The 22204-nt window shown below is 33.6% G+C and overlaps 1 protein-coding gene across 4 annotated transcripts in view; it reads left to right on the forward strand.

Annotated features, from left to right (window-relative positions):
* Positions 1-22204, forward strand: part of ASCC3 (activating signal cointegrator 1 complex subunit 3) — a 415044-nt gene that overhangs the window by 88869 nt on the left and 303971 nt on the right. For all 4 annotated transcript variants that reach the window (XR_005217810.1, XM_037842529.1, XM_037842528.1 and 1 more), the window contains exon 5: positions 12737-12857. Coding sequence is in view for 3 of the 4 variants with exons in the window: in XM_037842529.1 (XP_037698457.1) it covers positions 12737-12857 (121 nt within the window). In the remaining variant the exon portion in view is untranslated. The remainder of the gene's footprint in view (positions 1-12736; positions 12858-22204) is intronic.

The raw sequence follows: 22204 nt of genomic DNA on the forward strand, positions 1-22204 counted from the left end.
GGAAAACCCAGTTTGTGATGTTACTTTGGATAAAGATGCAAAGAATTCAAATAAAGCAATATTTTAGGTTATTTTTTGGAATGTAGTCAATGTGCTGGATGTTTCTGAAGTATGATCACTTATTGTTGTGGTTATTTATTACTGTTGTATTTTGCCTTAGTGTGGTGGATTGAATTGTATACCCCAGTTTGAGCATGTTTTTGATCTTGGTTAGTGTTCTGGTAAGTGTGGACCCATTGTAAATAAATTCTCTTTAAGATATTCTTTCAGTTAAGGTGTGGCCCAACTGAATCAGGTTGGGATTTAATGTATCAGATCATTGAAGTCCTATATGAGCAGAGTGAAAGTCAGACAGAAAGAGATGCCATGGGGAGCAGCCAGATACTGGAAGTCATTGGAACTCAGAAGAGAAAGGACATGCTGCTGCCATGTGCATTTTCATGTGACAGAAAAGCCAAGGAACCCCAAACATTGCCAGCCAGCCAGTAGACACCAACACGGTAAAGAAGGAAGCCTTCTACCCTCTGAAACTGTGAGCCAGTAAAATCCTGTTGTTGAACCAGTGCACTGTATGGTATTTGTTTAAGCTGCTGGGAAGCCAACACACTTAATTTTCCCTGTGGAAAATTATGTAATATGTCTGTTCCATTATTTTATGTAAGAGCCTTTCAAGTTTTTTGAAGACAAGCACCATGTCCTACTGTAGTGCTATCTGTAGTCCTATCTCTCTAAGTGAAACATCAGAAGTTACTTTAGATCTCTTGATATAACATGGCCACCTCTGTATGTACTTTGTTTCATTGTAGCTTCTTCAGAAGTATAGCTTAGAATTGCACTCAGCATTCCAAGCATGATTTAATCAATGTGGTATCTTTAGGGATGTTAAATGGGGTGTTTGAGATGTTAATATTGCTATTAATACATTAATTTTCTTTCTAGCCTTATTGTACTTGTTATTCATACTGAGCCTGAAGAAAGCCAACCACCACTCATACCCTTCCAAGTTTTCTTAGGAATTCCTTTGTGGGCCAGTTCTCTCGTTCTTGTACAAGAACACATGCTTTTTTAAACCTTGTTGTGGCGTTTTCTGGTTATGTCTAAAATATCTGTTTAGGTTTGGCCAGATTATATCAGACTGTTTAGAAAATTTAAAAATCTTGATTCTCTCATGTACATTCTTAACACATTTGAATGAATATTTCCTCTAGTTTGTAGATTCTTGTATAAAATTGTTGAATACAACAGAGCTATGGCCACATCTGTGAAGAACAACTTTAGTGACTGATCTTGATATTGAGATAAATCCCATAATCCACCTAGGCATACTATTATCCAAAAGCATACTTAGACTACATCAAAATATTCTGCCTACTGAATCACTGACTATTTTTCAGAATATCCATTGACTACTTAATGTGTAGAATGGTTGGACTTAAGAGGTCTTTTTACAACACTGGTGGTTTATTTTTGACTTCTAATAAATTCTTTGCTATTCACTAGATAGAAAGACAATGGAACTGAAAAATATTTTGCAAATATTGAAATTTTATTTGCTCTAAAGCCTATTTTAGTGATTAAATACTTAATTGCTCAACATTTTTTGCCTGGCCCAAAAAGCAGGTTCAAACAGCACATTAACATGACCAGAATTGTGATTGACTTAAAAGTAGTGTTTTGCCTCCAAATCTTTGAGTAAATTCATAATAAATTTGTCATATTTATTTGGTTTCACATACTCTTATCATATCTCTGCATATCCCAGTTTGAGAACAGATTTAAAGTTCTTCTTTATGCTCTTTATATCTCTTTTTACTAATTTTTGTAGGATTTATAGTGTAATTTCTCATGGTATATTATTTAAAAGATTTATCATTACTGTATATTTTGCTATTATGATGGTGTTATATCTGTAATTGGTTTTGATATGTTTTGGGAATACAGCATCCTTATAGCATTGTTCCTAACTGAATAACAGTGAGATTTTTGGAATCTCAGGAATTTAGCCTGCTGGTTAATTTTTCTGTTTCCATTCATTACTTAAAATTTAATGAAGAAGAATTTATCGTAACCTCAAGAACTGTAGTCTACTGAAAAGTACCTTAATGTATAATAATGGCTGTAATAGCAAGCATCAGGAGAAGGGTGTGACTTATCTATACCTATCATATCTCCCTTAGATCTTTTACCCTTAATTTATAGCCAGGATAGTGAAACTGGTCTTTTCATTGTTTGAGAGCTGCTTCTTTTTATTTAATTTTATTTTTTAAAGCCTCTGTAGTGAATGTATGCTTTTGTACTACTTGCTCTCTCTGTCTCTTTTTTTAAATTGGCAGAGTCTGGAACTTGCATCAGTGCATAGAGCAGTGATCCAGACAGCTGTACCTTTACAAACAGTCACTCACAGTGCCAAATTAGTTTGAAGTGCAAATCTTGAATGAGAACTGCACCTGCTCTCAGTGTGAATGAAAATGGCAAATGTTATGGGAAGCATAATTTTCAGATTTCTTTTAATCTGATGGCAGCTGATCTCAGAATTCTGCTGGGGATTCTTCATCTTGGTGTTATAGAAGTCTTATTATTGAGAGCAGAACAGCCTTGTCTCTTTTGCAAGGTCTTTAGTGTGTTATTTCTAAAAAAAAAAATGTGCCCTCTGTGCTCTGATCCTATGCCTGGGACATTGCATTAGAAGTTATCTTCCAGATAAATTGTGATTTCTTAAGGTTATGTTTGGGCTAAAAATTTCTAACTAGAGTCTCTAATTTATCATGTATGAACATTGCATCTTGGCTTAAGGAACGTTGTGTAGCTAAGAATATGTGTATGGTTATCTCTGTTTAGCAATTTATATCTCAATTTAAGAATTAACAAATTCTTTGAGATATAAAGGACAGTTCATGCTTCATGTATAGAGCATTTCCTACTACAGTTTGGGGAGTGGGAGAGAAGTAACTATGAAGGTATGTGTCTAAGTTAGCTTTTGTATTTGCAGGTTTTTTAATACCACTCTTAACCTTAAAAACAGGGATTAATTAAAAATATTGATTTAAAATGCATTTTAAGGAAGATTATATTTAATCTTTATCTTTAAACCCACCAAAAATTTTTTACTTTTAAATATTTTAAGTCATTCTGGTTCATAAGATTTTTTTTTAAACAACTGCAATGTAATTCACATTTCATACAATTCATCCATTTAAAGTATACAATTCATGGGATTTTAGGATATTCACGGATTATATGCAACCATCACTGGAGTCAACTTTAGAACATTTTCATCACCTCAAAAAGAGCCCCCAAACCCTTAGCTAACATCTCCTATCCCCCATTCCCTCCAGCCCTAAAGTACCACTAATCTATTTTCCATCTATATAGATTCCTTGTTCTAGATATTTTATATAAATGGAATCATACAATATATGGTACTTTGTGACTGACTTCTTTTACTTAGCAAAATGGTTTCACAGTTTATCGATGTTGTATCAGTAGTTGATTTCTTTTTATGGTTGAGTAGTACTCCATCTTATATGTATACATATTTTGTTTATCAAGTGATAGACTTCTGCATTGTTTTCACCTTTTGGCTGTTGTAAATAGTGTTGCTATGAACAGTTGTGTACCAGTTTTTGTTTGAAGACCCACTTGCAGTTCTTTGGGCTACATACCTTGTATTGGAATTGCTGGGTCATATGGTAACTCCATGTTTAACTTATTGAGAAACTCCCAAACTGTTTTCCACAGTGGCTGCAAAAATTTTATATTCCTACCAGCAGTGTATGGGGATTGCTGGTACCACATCCTTGCCAACACTTGTTCTTGGTCTTGACACCCTTCTCAAAAATCAGTTGACTATAGACACGTCATTTTAGTTCTGGACTCAATTGTAGTCCATTGATCTATATCTGTCCTTCTGCCAGTACCACACTCTTGATTACTGTTGCTTTGTAGTAAGTTTTGAAATCAGGCAGTGTAGTCCTACTTTCTTTGTTTTCTTCTTCTTTTTCAAAATTTTTATGGCCAGTCTTAGGTACCTTGCATTTCCATATGGATTCTTCTGATAGAGAATTGCATTGCATCCATAGATCAGTTTGGGGGGTACTGCTATCTTAGAAATATTAAGGCTTTCAGCCATGAACATGAGGTATTTTTGCATTTATTTAGAAACTTAATTTCTTTCAACAGTGTTTTATAATTTTCAGTATATATGCTTACACATCTTTTGTTAAATTTGTTGCTAGGTATTTTATTCTTTTCAATGCATTGTAAATGGAATTGATTTCTTAATTTCATTTTTGGATTGTTCATTGTAAATATATAAAGGTACAAATGATTTTTGTATATTGATCTTGTATCTTGTAATCTTGCTGAACTCATTTATTAGTTCTAACAGTATTTTAATGGATTCCTTAGGATTTTCTATATACAAACCATATGCTAATAGAGATAGTTTTCCTTCTTTTAAAATCTTGAGTAATTGCCCTGGCTAGAACCTCCAGTACAATGTTGAATAGAGGTGGTAAGACAGGACATCCTGATCTCAGGGGGAAATCATCAAGTCTTTCAACATTAAGTATAGTGTTAGCTGTGCCTTTTTTAATATGTGCCCTTTATCAGGCTGAGGAAGTTATAGTTATCTTCTAATCTTTGTTTTTTTTTAGTATTTTTATCACAGAAGGGTGTTAGATTTTGTCAAATATTTTTTCCGTGTCTATTGAAATGATGGTATGTTTTGTTGTTTATTCTGTTGATATGATGTATTACATTAATTGTGTTTTTGGATGTTAAATCAACCTTGTAATCCTGACATAAATTTCACTGAAATGATGTATGATTCTTTGTCATATGTTGCTGGGTTCAGTTAGCTATTATATTGTTAAGGATATTTGTGCCTATATTCATAAGAGATTTTTGCCTGTAGTTTTCTTGTATTGTCTTTTCTGGACTTGGTGTCAATGTGATAACATCAATAAAAAATGAAGAATTTGTATTAAGTCTTCTTTAAACATTTGGTAGAATTCATCAGTGAAGCTATCTGGACCTGGGCTTTTCTTTGTATGTAAATTTTTTTTTGTTTTATTGTGTTAACATATACAGAACATGAAATTTCCCATTTTAACTTCTCTGAAGTGTACAATTCAGTTGTATTAATTACATTCACCATCGTCTGCTACCATCCCCACCATCCATTACCAGCACTTTTTCATCACCTCAAACATAAACTCTGTACCCATTAACTCCTCTACCTTCCCCTGCCCATGGAACCTGTAATCAATTACTTTCCATTTCTCTGAGTTTGCCCATTCTAGGTATTTCATGTAACTGAATTCGCATAATATTTATCCTTTTCTGTTTGGCTTATTTCTCTTAACATGGTATCTTTAAGGCTCATCCATGGTGTAGTATGTATCAGAACTTCCTGCCTTTGTACAGCTGAATAATATTCCATTGTGTATATATACCACATTTATTTATCCATTCATCTGTTGATGGACACTTGGGTTATTTTCAGTTTTTGGCTGTTGTTAATAATGCTGCTATGAACACTGTGCAAATATCTGTTTGAGACCTATAGGTGGTTTTTTGATTATTAATTCAATGTCTTCACTTGTTCTAGATCTATTCATATTGTCAATTTATTCTTGAGTTATTTTTGGTAGGTTATGCCTTTTTTGGAATTTGCCCATTTCTTCTAAATTGTCTAATATATTGGCATATAGTTGCGCATAGTATTCCTTTATGATCCTTTTCATTTCTGTTGGGTTGATAATAATGTTCCCTCTTTTATTTCTGATTCTAGTAATTTGAGTGTTTTTATTTTATTCATGGTCAATCTAGCCAAAGGTTTCTCAACTTTGTTGATATTATTAAGAACCATTTTTTTAATTTCCTTGATTTTCTCTATTGTTTTTGTGTTCTTTCCTTCACATTTTTACTTGTTATTTCCTTCCTTCTGCTTGCTTTAGATTAGTTTACTCTTCTTTTTCCAGTGTCTTAATATTGAAGATTAGCCTATGATTTGAGAGCTGTCATCTTTCTTAATGTAGGCATTTACAGCTACAAATTTCCCTCTTAATCACTATTTTAGCTACATCCCATGAGTTTGGTAGGTTGTATATTTGTTTTCATTCATCTCAAAGTATTTTTCTGATTTCACTGTTGATTTATTCTTTGACCAATTTATTATTTAGGACTCTGTTTTAAAATTTCCACATATTTGTGCATTTCCCTAATTTTTCTTGTTATTGATTTCTAATTTTATTCCTTTGTGGTTGGAGAAAATATTTTATAGTATTCTATCTTTTTAAATTTTTGGGGGTTGCTTTATGGTCTAGAATATGGTCTGTTCTGGAGAATGTTCCATGTGTACTTGATAAGAATGTATCTCTTATGGGGTGGAGGTTTAATATTGATGTCTGTTAGATCTGAATTGTTTATAGTATTGCTCAAGTCTTCTGTATCCTTGTTTGTGTTCTGCTTAGTTGTTTTATTCATTATTGAAAGTGGGGTATTGAACTCACCATTGCTATTGTTGAATTGTTTATTTCTCTTCATTTCTTTCAGTTTTTGCTTCATGCATTTTGGTGTGCTCTATTATAAGGTACATATATTTTTGTAATTGTTATATCGTACTGATAGATTTACCCTTTTATCGTTATAAATAACCCTCCTTATCTCATACCATTTTTTTTGTTATAAAGTCTATATTATCTGATATTAGTATAGCCACTGCATCCTTTTTTGTGATTGAATCTATATCCTGCAGATAGCAGGTATTTGAATCCTGTTTTTTAATCCAGTCTGACAGTCTTTGCCTTTTGATTAGATTGTTTAATCCATTTATATTTAATGTTATTGATATAGTTTGATTTACACCTGCCATTTTTAGTTTGTTTACTTTATGTCTCATGTCTTTCTTTTTTATTCTTCTGTTTATCTTTTACTATATCTTTTACTGCATCTTTTGTGTTAAGTGATTTATGTTTTGTAATGAAGTATTTAAATTTCTTTAATGATTTATTCATTAGTTTTGCATGTCTTTTTCAATCTTTATGCTTTTTTTTGGTATTTTGAGAGAAGAATAACTAGACTTGTAATATGATTTGATATTAAGTGTAACTAGAAGAAAGTATATAATCCTAGTCAGAAGATTTCAAACTGAGGGTTTGAAGTATCATTAACAGAATTGGAAATGTTGGGAATAAGAGCTGATTTGAAGAATGAGAAGTAACTTTGATTGTGGATATTTTGTTGATATTTGACTTCCTAGATCTATAATCTAACATTACAGCATTAACACTTATAAATTAATATGTGTTATGTGAAATCTGGGGACTCTTATTTTAAAATAGAACTTGTTAATGCCTGGAAGGTCAGCACTGTGTTGGACTAAGTGTGGAAAAACTAGAGTGGATAAAAAGATCTGTGATAATTTCCATTGTGGTCATTGTTTATGTGATTTTTAATTCAATTCTGGAAGTATTTACTGTGTCAATCACTGATTTTAGATGATGGAAGAGAATAAACACAGACAAAAACCTCTACCTTTATAGGGCTTACATTCTGTTGTGTGTTGGTGGGAGAAGGGAGTGTGGGGACAGACAATAAATAACAGATATGTAATATGTCATGTGCTAGAAGTGTAAGGACAGTCAGTTGGTTGGGTGTACATTTTAGATAGGTTGCTCAGAGAAGACCACTCTGATTAGGTGACATTTGCCCTGAAGGGAGTAAGGGAGGAATCCCTGTGAATATCTGGAGGCATAACATTTTAATTATAGGGAACAGCAAGTGCAAAGGCCCATAGATGAGAGCACACTTAACGAAAAGTAACAAGGGCAGAGTGACTAGAGTAATGAGCATGAAGGGGAATGTTGTAGGAGATGAGATCAGAGAAAAGTGAGTGTATGGAGGTATTTGGATCATATGCTTTATGTCACATTTAAGGACTTAGGTTTTTGCTCTGAGATCGGAAGTTATGGGGGAAGGGATTTGAGCAGTGGAAGGACATGACTTATGTTTTGAAAGAATCCCCTCTGGCTGCTGTCAAGATAAAGATAACAATAGCTAATAAATGTTGACTATGTGCTAGATACTCATGCTGAGAAAGACTGCACGGTTTACCATTCACACTGTGGCTATGTGCTTGCTATCCCCTGGAGTTGCACGGTACATTGTCTCTGGCTCAACTCAGTGTCCTGCACCTGAGAATTAAACCAAGAGCAGTACCTTGAGCCATGGATGAAGCTCAGGAAAGTAAGAGAAAGAAGGACTGAGGAGAATTGTAATCAGGGAATTTCAGAAAAGTTAATGTGGAGATTAAATGTCGAAAGCTGCATAGTTTTATAATTAATACTGAGAAGAAAACCACTGGATTTGGGAAGATCATTGGTGACCTAAGATTAATGGGAGACCTGATGATTCAGAAATTCTTGCTTTAGATGTTAAGTTAAAACATTAGAAACCTGAGATTTTGCATTTATCATTCAAAAGATAAATTAATAGATATTATTTAAAACTCAAAATATCTTATTTAAAAACAGTCCTGTTACAATGCCTGTCTTGGGTTGTTAATTATGATCAGTATGGACTTTCTCTTATGGTGTTCATGAATATCCTGTACTAAGTGCCTAAAGCTATCAATATAAACTTAAAACTTCATGTTTATGTTTATGTATGACTTCCCAGTGCCTTGTTCTTCTTTTTTAGTACATTATTATTCTTGGTACATGCTTAATATTGCTAGACTTTTTTTTCCATGAACATTATTTTTTACTACCTGCTGTTTCCTAGAAGTTTGTGATAATTCTATAGGTTTACAACTCTTTTGAGAAATATTTGGATTCTTAACACATCCTAAGCACTTTGAACAATGTTTAAACGGTATTAGAAAGAAGAGTCAAACATGGATCCCATGTTTATTATTTTGTGTGGACTATTTGCCTAGCTTTTTTCACAGAACCTGTTGGTACTTCTTATCACTTATTCAGAAATTTTAAGGTGGATTTAGTTGCCTTTCCTATACTTGTTATATGTTAATCATTTTTGAGATAACAGGAAGATAATTAGAACTATTGGAAATTGAAGGAGAGTAAACAGCAACAACAGGACAACAAAAATTATTCCTTATTCTGTGTTGGATGGTGTTTTAGTTTCTTAGGTGCTAAATCAAATACCATACAATGGGAATTCACTGATTTATTGCCTCACAGTTTTGATGCTAGGAGTCGTCCAAAATCCAGGATCTGCAAGGTGATGCTTTCTCTCCGAAGACTTCAGTGTTCTGGGGTAGCTACCAGTGATCCAGTATTTCTAATGATTCCCTTTAAAATGTGATGACATTTATTTGGGGGTAAAAAATGTGAAAGAAAGTACTACTATTATATGAATGGTACCTGTCTTTGATAAACCTTAATTAACACAACATTTTCTTTTACTGTTTTAACTCTTGGAGAAACAAAAAGGAAATGTGTCTTGAAGAAGGGTGATGCTTTGTGTGCTGTACTAACTGCCAGGCAAAAAATGAATACTGACAGCCTCATAGTGGAAGAGTTATTTGAGCTGGCTTTTGAAGAGTAGAAGGGTAGGTTACCAGGCTGAGTAGGTTGGAAAGAGCATTCTGCTGGCAGAAACAGCATATTCAGACACATGGAGATATAAAAGAGCATGCTATGAAGTCCTGGAGTAGCTGATGATGGGTTGGTGTGATCTGTCAGTTGGGGAAAGCTGGATTGTGATACGGGACAGGTCCATTGGGGAGAGACATAAAAGGTATCACGTAGGGGTGCTCAGAAGTTCGGATATTGTCTTATAGGTAGCAGGGCGCTCTAACGGTCTTAAACTGTGGTGTGATATGAACTGATTTGTGTGTTAGTGTAGAAGTTTCTAACTGGAGTACCAGGGCACAGACCATCAATGAATTACAGGTGGCCTGGTATACTACTCTTGGTCAGGCCTCAAGGCAGTTGTATGGGGCCAAGGGCCACTGGGGCCTTCACTAGTCTCCTTTGGTCAGAACAACCTTATCCATTTACCTCAATATGCCTCATAAATCTTCTGACCAAATGTGTCATGGCATGAAAAAGCTATGGAAACGTAGTATAAAGGAAGCAGAGGATTTAGAAGGTTTTTTTTTTTTTTTTTTTTAATAGCTTTGGGCATCAGTTATCAAACTTTAGGGTCTTAGGACCTCTTTATGCTCTTAAAAGGGTTTTTGTTTGTCTAGTTTGTATCTATTGATATTTATTATGTTTGAAATTAAAAGAGATACTTTAAATATATATTAATTCATTTAAAAATAAAGACCCATTAGACATTATGATAAATAACATTTTAATGAAAATTAACTATGTTTTCCAAAGCCAAAAAGTTTAGAGAGAAAAGTGACAGTATTTCACATTTTTACAAATCCTCTTATAAGTCTAGTTTAATAGAAGGCAGCCGGATTTTCATATCTACTTCTGCTGCGTATAATGTGTTGTACTGTGTTATTTGGTTGAAGTAAACAGATATTTACAAATATGTAGTTAGAAAGGGAGTAATATTTTAATAGCCTTTTCAGGTAATTGTTGATATTTATTTTTTGGTATATGTTAGAACTTCACAAGTGGTAATTTCTTGCAGCATAGTTGCAATGAGAATCTGGAAGTCTGCAATGAACTTGTCATTCTCTGTTACATTAAATCCATTGGTCTATCTTTCATTTTTTATAGATTTTTTTACCCATGCATTATTTTGTAATGCCACATATGGAAAATAATTGATTCCATGAGTTCTGCAGCTCTTCTGAATGTTGACACGTTTCCTTATACAGTATCAAAAAATCATATTCATTAATATCATCACTTACCTCTTCAGAAATTGGGAAGTGGTTAAGCTCACAGTGGTAGATACAAGTTTTCTAAATTCTGATTTTCTCTTAAAAGCTTGAAATTTATCATTGGCAACAATGATCCTTAGCAACAAATACTTTCAGTTGTTTTCCTTTGTGTGATAGCCTTACTTGATTCATTTTCATGGAAATGACTGCCATATATCCCATTCTGAATAACCATAGTTTGCCTTTGGTCATTCTTTCAACTAAAAGTGGTGATATATGAAAATATCTCAGTAGTAATGCTTTCCTTTTAGACAACCATTGTATTTTGGTCTACAGCAGAAGTGCTGTTATGCTTCCCATTTTGTCAGAATGTTTAAAAAAGTTATGTACTCATGAGTTGAGTGCTAAGAAAATTAATTTTTATTGTTCACTTAAGGACATTCTTAAGTGAAACCAGCTCTTCTTTTTTTTTAAACTGACCTTGCATCACAGTGAAAAATACAATGATTGCTAGTAAAATTTAGTGCTACTGGCTTGATTTGTGCTAAGGTGGCAGCACTTTTACCCATCGTTGTCTTTGTGTCATCAATACAAGTGTCATTACAACGAGAAGGGCAAAAAACACCTAAGTATTATTATGAAAATAGTTTGGACCTTGTGAACTCCCTGAGAGTCTCAGGGAACTCTGAGAGTCCATGTACCATACCTTATGGTGGGTGTTCTTTGAAGCAATATGCTGGTGAAGGGAAAGAGAAACTACTTCATCTCTTCTTTTGTGGCATTTTCTGTCTTTGTCTGTCTTAAACCCTTTCTGTAACATATCACCATTTTTGGGGGAGAGGAGCAAGTTGTATATTTACTGCTTCTGCCATTTTCCTTTGTAAAAATTACTTACCTTAATTGATATATTTTATATTACCTTATTAGCTTTTGTGTGTACAATATCCATGTTTATTTCAATGTCACACATAATTTTCTGGAAAATATTCAAAGGTGTTAGCATGGTATAGTAGAAAGTTCTTTAGGTTTGTATTCAGGTAGATGTCAATTCAAATCTCAGTTCTACTACTAGCTGTGTAACCTCTCATATATAGTCACCATAATTTTCTACTTTTAATTATGATTTTGTTTGTGTAGATTCTCTGAGCAGTTAAAATTCAGCTAATTTGAAAATCGTCCCTTGCAGAATTAGCATATTATTTTTCTGGACAGGGAAATAATTTATATTCTCAGATCATACTTGAGAAAATCTAAACATTTTCTGGAACAGCTATTTCTTATAGTTATCTAATTGAAAGTCTCTGAATCCTAAAACTGGTTCTCTGACTCTGGAATCTGCTTAATCTTTGGGAACAATTCTGCATTTAATTAACATGGGACATTTTTATAAAATTACATGAAGTACATGTAGCTCTGTTTATTAAGCATTAAAAATATTTGTAAAAATTTTGACATGTAGTCATGATTCATTAAAACATCATAATGTTTCTTTAGCTGTAGAATAATAGCTTTGCTGTAGTAAGGAATAAGAGAAATGGAACTTTGGACTCTATTTGAGACAGCCAGCACAGTATATTGAAAACAAATTAAATTAATTTTATAATTTCATTTGACTGTAACAAGAAAAATCCAGTAGAAGAATTTGTTTTGTGATTTAGAGTTTTATACATAAATCAATTATTTTAAAAAATTGAATCATGTTCTTTAAATGTGTAATGTAGATTGCCTTTATAAATAAACCTGAAAATTCCTTAACGATGTGGAGAGTTCTTTTTCTTTCCTAAACTGCTTTTTTCCTTATATTTTTTAAGGGTATATCTGTATTAGTTTGGCTTCCTGCCTCTGCTGAATTGTGTGTTAATAACTTGAAAAAGTTAATTTTGAGGTAACAGTTTTCCTTTTTCTTTTCCCTCCTCTCGTAAGCTATTTGAACTGCTGGGACCTGAAGGATTTGAACTTATTGAGAAGCTCCTCCAGAACAGAATTATAATTGTAGATAGATTTCTTAATTCTTCAAATGATCATAAGTTACAGGCTCTTCAAGGTAAGAAAGTATGTAGTGGTAATTCTAATTTTTTTTACAAAGCTAATACGTACAGTACTTATGGGGCAGGTCATGATTGATGTGCATATATGTATGTATGTATGTATCTGTCTATCAGTTATCTATCTATATCTATATCTCGGTATATGCCTTCATGTAGATTCACCTGTCATTTACATTTTTTCCCTCTTTCTACATGCACACATACATATTTGTATACCTACATTTTAAATTTTTGCTAAACAGGAAGTTGCAGCGTCAAGACACTTCAGCATAAATCTAAAAACAATGGCAGTCTTTTACCTAACAACGATACAGTTATCACACTGAGGAGACTGGACATCTATGATGTCCTGTATTGCATATATTTAAAAATCCAAGAAGACATTACTAATTTTACTTTGTACAATAAAGTTTGTATTAACCATGTTTTTATCATTTCAATTGATTTTTCCATTATGCATTTCTTTGTTTCTTTCTGGTATCATTTTCCTTCTACCTAAAAACCTCTCTTTGATATTTCTTTAAGTATAGGTCTCTTGGCAATGAATTCCCTTTTTATTTTTTTCTTTAAACATCTTTACTTAATCTTCATTTTTTGTAGGATATTTTTGCTGATTATAAAATTCCAGGTTGGAAATTATTATCTTTCAGCACTTTAAAACTGCTATTCCATTATCATCTGGCTTGAGTCTTGTCATGTGAGAAATTGTCTATCAATGTTTTTGCTTCCATAAAGGAATGTGTGTTCTCTGACTCCTGTAAGATTCTCTCTTAGTCTGGTTTTTAGCAATTTTACAACAGTGTATCTGGTGTGTGTTTGCAGTGCTTGAAAGTCAATTGATTTCTTTCATCAGTTCAGGAAAATTGAGCATATTAATTATATTTATTTTTAAAGTTCTTATCTGTTAAATTCTTTGGATGAGCTATGGGGACTTTTTGGTCATCTGTTTTTTTTGTCTTTATTTTTCAGTCATATGGTGTCCTATCTCTTGAAATGCCTAATACTTCTTTATTGAATGACAGACATGGTATATTAAGCATTATAGTAGCTCCAGGTAACAGTTCCTGCCTTTAGTGAAGCAGAGTGTGGGTGGATCACTATATTCCATTTACAGACTATGCTAAATGGACAGTGGGTTGCATGTTGGTAAGACTCAGTCTACCTGTGTATTTCTCCCTGTTTTTATATCACAGTCCTTTAGGGCCTTCAACTGAGAGACTGATGCCTTTCATCAGGACCCCTTCATCTAATCTTTGTCATCTTGTGTACAGTGAGGCTACCAAAAATTTTTCTCCACTTTTCAGGGTTTGTTTGTTTGTTTTTAGTCTTAGCTTTTTTTAGCTTCCTGCCCTGAGCAGCTTCAGAATTCAGCAGATGTTTTGAGGAGAATTTTAGCCATTTCTTTGAGCCCCTCAGGTCTTCAATTTTTGTCACACCAGCCCTCACCTGGATTGTCTGTGCCCCCACAGCAGTTCTCCAACCAGGCAATCCCTGGCTTTTCAAATTTTGCTCAAGAGGAGAAAGTAGCTGCAGACCAATAACTTACCTCTCCTTGGTTGTCTCCTCTCTAGAATATTAACCCCTTTTGTCATGACTTCAAAAATTTTTGATGCCTTTAAAATAATGATTTTTAAATTCATCTGGCTTTTTAAGTATTTTTTTCTTGGAGGGAGTGTTAGTCTGCTGCAAACTACTCCATCCTATGTGGAAGAGGAGGATTGTGGCATTCTTTCTTAAAACTGATACATGGGTAAAAATGAGAGAACCATGGGATGAGAAGAAATATCGTGGCTTAGTCCTTAGTTCCTCAGAAAAGCTTGATATTGATATTAGACAATATTTATGACACAAGTTCTAGCAATATTTTAACTTGTAGATATGGGGGGAAACATTTTATAGTTGGGAATTAGGGAGAGTTGGCTAGGAAGCCAAAATTATTAACAAAAAAAAAAAAAAAATCCTGACTTTCCATGACACAACTGATGCCAGACTCAGGTTTTAGGTGAAAAGCAGGAAAATGGCATTACCCAAATATTCCTTGCCAGCCTTACAACTAATTTCAGATTTTTTAAAAGTACGTGAGGGTAAGAAATTAGATACCCTTTGAAATTCTCAATACCTATGCCGATTCTATGTAAGTTATGTCACCTTTTTCTGACATTCATGATTATGGCAGTAAAAGTAAATGATAAAAGCAGCCTTGATTTAAATCCAAAATTTCCTAAGGATTTCATTTATTGTATACTTTTATTACTGATAAATGTTCTCAGAAGTCTAGAATTGTTTTGAGATTTTTAGAAATTTGGAAGAATTGAACTTAGGTATTTGTCTTTTTGTAAGTCTCTTGGTTCTCTAAGTGGTTTTGAACCCTTTTAAATTGCCTTGCTCTACAGGGTTCCCACCCATTGAACAGTACAGTCAGATACTATGTAGTAAGCCAGTGTGGTTTAGGAGCATTTAAAATAGGTTATCTGCCAGAGGAAAAGAAATGAGTTTAAATACCTAATCCTGTGATGTTGTACATCTCTTTGGTGTTTCACTTTGTCAGTTTCCTAGTGTTAATGCAGAAAAATTTGCTAATTCTAAGTTTTAAAAATGCTAATTTATTTTTAGAAAGTTAAAGATGAATCCAATTTCTCATATTTTTTTCATAAGGTTGTAGATAATGAATTAGTGTTGTTGAGCAGGTAGTTCCATGTTTATTTTTGCATAACATTTATACACAGATTTTAGTCTTTTGAGATAACTTCTTAGAAGAAACATCTTTAATAACTCAAAAATGAATATTAAAATTGAATTATTAAATAAATATATATTTGGATCATCAATCAGGCTTCCCTGAAATGTTTTCTACTCTTTCCAAACTGCTTTTATTCTTCCATGCTGTCTGTCATGTTGCTCCCATCTCAAAATAATAATGATTATATAGAAAATTTGGAGGATTTAAACAAATGGACTTCAATTTCTTCTGAGTATCATGATAAAGAAGTTGACAGCCAACATACTTTAAGAAAGTTTTCTTTGGTAGGTTTTCTTTTGTACGTGCATTAAAAATTATTTCTTTATATATATTCTTGGGGGGGGGTGGGGGGCAAGGAAATACTCCTAAGGAAAATAATCTTCATAATCTTGTACTTTAGTTAACTTTATCACTGTTCTTATCCATTTATTTCATCTGATATAAAGTTTTAGTTTAATGATCTTTCAAAATCTTCTCATAGCTAATTCTATTTGTATTCTTTGTTGAGCTGCCTTATATCTTAGTATCACAAGTTGTTAACCACCTCCCATTCTTTTCTTTATTCTATACCATCACTGTTTCAGAGAGCAATGTTTCTTACCATTTAGTGTTTTCTAGCTTTCAAGCTGATTTTCCTTGGATTTTTAAAATTTGAGTATACATCTACCTTCTTCTCACTCCCATTCTTAAAACCAGGAAATGTAAGGTGATGAGCAGTGAGTGGATGTAGTGTTCTGACCTCTTTGTTGAGGATAATTATGAATTAGATTCTATTTTCAGGGCTGTTGTGGACAGTGTGTAGTATGGGGTGTGTCATAAAATAAAGTTTCTCATGCTGTTAAATGACAAGACTTTTTTCTGTCACAGTTATATTCTGAAATGATACAAGCTTCTACGTTGTTCTCTAGTAAAGTTTGTTAGAATTGCTGTTAAGGTTATTTGTATCATTTCTCCTTATTGGTCTCTACAGTTAGTTGAACCTATTAAGGATAACCATACATTTAAATGCATTTGCTGCTCTATACCTCGACTTTTATTTCCTATTATGTTCAGTCTTACAGGATTTCAGTATATTCTGATTGGGGCCTTACAAAACTCTCAGCAAGGTAGGCATGTTTTCTTCTTATAATTTTAATTTCCTTATTTTGATGATCTCAAGTGTGCATGTTAGTGTTTTGTTACTATCACACTTGTTTAAAATATAAATGATATTAGCATAGCTTTTAGTAAACATTGAGTATTTATAATTCTACACATGAAATCTTTAACATTCATTTCCAATAATAAGTACATGGTATTATTCACATTAAATTAATTCTACTTAATATCTATGTTGCTAATTGGGTGTCTTCGCAGATAATTTAACTTTTATAGTTCATTTTACTAATGAAAACTGTGAGAATACTGCATTCTTTTTCTAACACTAAAAGTTAGTTAATATAGATTCAGCTATTATAACATCTAATAAGGGCATTAGACCTAACTTAAAAAAACACTTCTTTTCCAAACTGTAAAATGTAATCCTAAGCAGATGGGATTATATTTTATTTCATAATTTTGAGATTTAATAGATCTTTATTTCTCACTTTCCTTTTTATGGCTTATAAAGCCTTATATAGGGAGTTATTTTGGGTGATTGAGAGTTAAATTATTTATTCAAAATCATGTAATGAGGCAGTGACATACCTCTGAACATTGTAAAGATCTGACTTAAAACAGTGAATCAGAAAACTAATGTTCCCACTGGATGCCATGCTTAATTCTTTCCCTGTTCTGTATTGGAACTTGGAATTTGTTAAAATAATTTTGCCCTGTGCTTCTTCAGATTAAGTGCTAAATGTCATTCTTCAGTGTCTTCCCTGCCTAGCAGCAGTATCTGGAACCTAGTAGGTCCTCAATGCAAAAAATGTTTATTGACTTGGATTGCTCTCAATGACATTCCTTTCAGTTCCTTTAGGGCTACAGTGAGCCAAGATACTATTACTTGGAAAGATGTAATTAAACACAGAAGGTAATCCTGTTGGAAGAAAATTTTTCCTGGGCATTGAGTTGAATAAACCACAGACCTTAATTGTGCCTTGTAAACATTGAGTTTTGATTGACCAGGCTCCCCTTAGTTGTTCTTGTCTTCTTCTCTTTTTTTATTTAAACTTTATTTCCATGAAAATGTGGAACATACTTTCTTTATTTGCTTTGATCATCTTCTAAATATGTCCTGAACAAATGTTATGAGTTTTATTTCACATATAAATAAATAGTGACATATATTCAATTTAAGAGTAAGGCCTATAAATAGGGAAAAGTTATATCTTATATATGAAGAGTATTTTTATTTTATTATACTAGCAATAAATGCTAATTAGTATGAATAATTACAGTTTTTATTGAAGTTATTTAAAGAGAAATTATAAAATAAAATTTTTAGGTTTCTGATATTATATATCAGAGTATTCATGTTATTACTGTGTATTATGTAATTTAGTAACATTACGCTGTTTATTCTGTAGTAAAAAAAAAAATTGTAGTTTCTTTTCTTAAGCCACCATGTAATATTATTTAGATCTTGTGATTTTAAAAATTCTCCTTCAAACATATAGTTGAATATACCAGTTTTTTCTTTAACTTTTTATTTTGAAATATTTTCAAAATTACAGGACAGTTACAAAAATAATAGAAACCCCATACAGAGAACTCCAAAGTTTCCCTCTTCCCCCAGATACCTAGATCAACAATTTTAACTTTTTGCCACATTCACCTTATTATTCTATCTAGATAGACTCTATCTAGATAGATCCTTCTATGTTCCATCTGTGTTTCTATCCATCTATTGGTATGTCTGTCTATCAATCTATATGTCAATCCATTTTCTAAACACCTGAGTATAGGTTGTATACATCATGCTCCTTAAACACTTAATACTGACAGGTATATTTCCTAAAAAAACAAAGATATCCACTTATTAACCACTTTAAGTATAGTTATATAGTTCAAAAAAGTGTATTGATATGAATCTTACAGTCTACCTTCCATTTTTCCCATATGTCCCAATAATGTTCTTTTGAGCCTTTTCTCTTCCCTTGTTAGAGGCCATCTAGGATCATGTATTACATTTAATTTTCATTGTCTCTTTAGTTGTGCTCTTTCTCTTTTTTTTTCTTGTGGGCACATATATCCAACATAAATTTTCCCATCTCAACCATTCCCAAGTACACCACTGAGTGGGTTTAATCACAACTGCAGTGTTGTGATACCCTCACCACCTTCCATTACTAAATGTTTCCTGTCTCCCCACATGGAAACCCTACACCCATTATGCATCAACTCTGCATCCCTCTGCCCCGAACCATGGCAACTTGTATTATAAGTTCTTCCTCTGTGCTTCCATAGTCACTGATATTTTCTTTGTAGTTACCATGGTGCTTAAATTTAACATGCTAAATCTATAACAATCTCATTTGATTTGACACCAACTTAACTGTAATAGTATACACAAACTAATTTCCTATGATCCTCCATCTCTCCCAATTTTATGTAGTTCTTGTTGCAAATTGCATGTTTATACATTATGAATCCAAAACCACGGATTTATTACATTTTATGTATTTGCCTTTTAGATCCTGTAAGAACTAAAAAGTAGACTTATACACCAAAAATACAGTAGTACTGGCATTTATATTTACCTACGTTGTTACCCTTACTGGGGATTTTTATTTCTTCACGTGGCAGTCTGTTGTCTATTGCCCTTTCCTTTCAACCTTCAGAACTCTCTTCAGCATCTCTTGTAGGGCTAGTCTAGTTGTGACAAACTCCCTTAGCTTTTGTTGATCTGAGAATGTCTTCATTTCTTCCTCATTTTTGAAAGACAGTTTTACTGCATATGAAATTGTTGGTTGCAGGTTTTTGCTTTCATTACGTTACATATGTCATCCCGTTGCCTTCTTGCCTCCATGGTTTTTGATGAGAAATTGGCACTTAATCTGTTGAGGCCCTTTTGTATGAGACACTTTGCTTCTCTCTTGTGGCTTTCAGAATACTCTCTTTGTCTTTGTATTTGATATTTTATTATAATGTGCTGTGGTATGGGTCTATTTGGATTTATCCTGTTGGGAGTTTGTTGAACATTTTGGATGTGTATACTTATGTCTTTCATTAAATTTAGGAAGTTTGCAGCTGTGGGAGCCGGACCAGCCGGACTCACGGTGACACAGCGAAAATAACTTGAGACTGAATCACGAGCTGCAAGAGTGAGAACAACTCAAGGGAGAGTGTTCTCCCGAGCAATGGTCATCTCGGCTTTTATTGAGATTTTCAGGGTAGGGAGACGTGCTGGCACTCAAGGCCGATTGGTAAGGGAGGCAGGATGTGCTGAACTTTTCTTAAGAAACAGAAATCGGCAGGCATGCTGATAACGGATAGGCCTAGCCTTGGGAGTGAAATGTACTGAGTGCTGGATTGTAACAAGGCAGGACATTCCTGTTGTTTGCGACAGGAATCAAGGACAAACACAAGACGTTCCCATCGTTTGCAACTGGAATCAAGGACAAACACAAAACATTCCATCATTTGTGATGGGAATCAGATGACGTGACACTTCTCTCATTTGCGAAGAAGCCAAGTACAAGAAGCTGCACACATTATAGATCTTTTATTCATAGCACTCCCACATGCAGCCATTATTTCTTTAAATAGTCTCTCTGCATCTTTCTCTCTTTCTTCTTCTGGTACTTACATAATATATATATATTGTTATGCTTGATGGTGTCCTACAGGTTGCTCAGGTTCTGTTCACTTTTCTTCATTCTTTCCTCTTTCAGCTTCTCAGACTGGATGATGGCAGTAGTCTTATTCAAGTTCTTTGATTTTTTTTTTTCCAGCTCAAATCTGCTGTTGAAATCCTCTAGGGCATTTTAAATTTCTATTACTGTGGTCTTCAGCTCTGTTTGGTCCCTTCTTTTCATGATTTCCATCTCCCTATTAATATTATCATTTTCTTCATTTCCTGTAGTTCTTTGACCATGTTTTCCTTTAGCTCTTTGAACATATTTAGGACCAATTTTTAAAATTCTTTTTCTAGTATGTTCCGATTCTGGTCTTCCGCTTTGATGATTTCTAATGCTTTAATATTCTCCTTTGCCTGAATGATCACCCCCGTTTCCCTGTATGTTTTGTAATCTTTTGTTGAATCAGAACATTTTGATATTTTAAAGTACCATCACTGGAATTTAGACTCTGAGGCATATTTTTTTTTTTTTTGAAATAAATTCAAAGTTATATGAACAGTTGCAAAAACAATACTAGCCCCATACACAGAATTCCATCATACCCTGACCCACCCCTCCCCCGGTAGCTCAATCCACCAGCTTTAACTTGCTGTCACATTGCTATTTCTTTCCCTCCCTCCCTATCATCCATCATCTATTGCTCTGTTGTCTGAACATATGAGAGTTAGCTGCACACATCCTTGAGCATTCACTATAATTCACGTATACACTTCCCATGAACAAGAACATTCTTTCATGCAATCGCATTAAGCGCAGCTGAGAAGTACAATAGATTCAACAATGATAAAAAGCTTACATTCTATATTTCCTTTTCCTTATGTCTCAGCTGTGTCCCTTTGAGCTACCTGTCCTCTATACTCCTGTCCCATCCAAGTTCATCCTTAGTATTCAATTGTCATCTAGTTAGACTGACTTTTTTTTTTCTTTTTTCAGTTGTGGAAACATAAATACAGCCTAAATCTTCCCATTCCACTCCCTCCCTAGCCTTTCATTAGTGGGATTAATCACGTTTAGAATGTTGTAATGCTCTTTCCCACCATCCATTACTAGAAATTTCCCTTCACCTCAAACAGCAACTCCACCCTCATTTCTTAACTCCCCATTGCCCCTTCCCCCATTTCTCTTAACCCAAACTCTACTTTTCATCTCTATGTTTATATTCTCTGATAATTTCTTTGTGTTTACTGTGGGGCTTAAAATTAACCTCTTAAATCCATATCAATCTTGTTTTTCTTTGATACCACCTTCACTTCAGTAGGACACATAAACTATGTTCCTATACTCCTTCATTCCCCCACCTTTATATAGTTGTCTAAAATTACATACTTTACATTGAGTTCAAAACCACTGATTTGTCCTTAGAGTCTGTGTATTCTATATCATGTAGGAAGTAACTAGTGGAATTACAGTTCAAAAATTATTGACTTCTATTTGTGTTCCATTGTGGTTGGAGAATGTGCTTTGAGTATATTCAATGTTTTTTTTAAATTTCTTGAGGCTTGTTTTATGTCCCAGCTTATTGTCCCTTCTTGAGAAAGATCTGTGATCACTAGAGAAAAGTGAATGTCCTGGTGATTTGGGATGTAAGGTACTATATATGTCTGTTAAAATTCTCTATATCTCTTTCTCCTTTCCCTGTCTCTCCTCCAGCAGGGCTCCCCTCAGAATCTGAAGTAGGGCAGGTCTTTCATCAGCAAAGTCTCTCAGCATTTGTTTGTCTGTGAAAAATTTAAGCTCTCTCTCAAATTTGAAGGAGAGTTTTGCTGGATAAAGTATTCTTGGTTGGAAATTTTTCTCTCTCAGAGTTTTAAATATGTCATGC

The sequence above is a fragment of the Choloepus didactylus genome, chromosome 7, assembly GCF_015220235.1.
Source record: "Choloepus didactylus isolate mChoDid1 chromosome 7, mChoDid1.pri, whole genome shotgun sequence".
NCBI classification, from domain to species: Eukaryota; Metazoa; Chordata; class Mammalia; order Pilosa; family Megalonychidae; genus Choloepus; species Choloepus didactylus.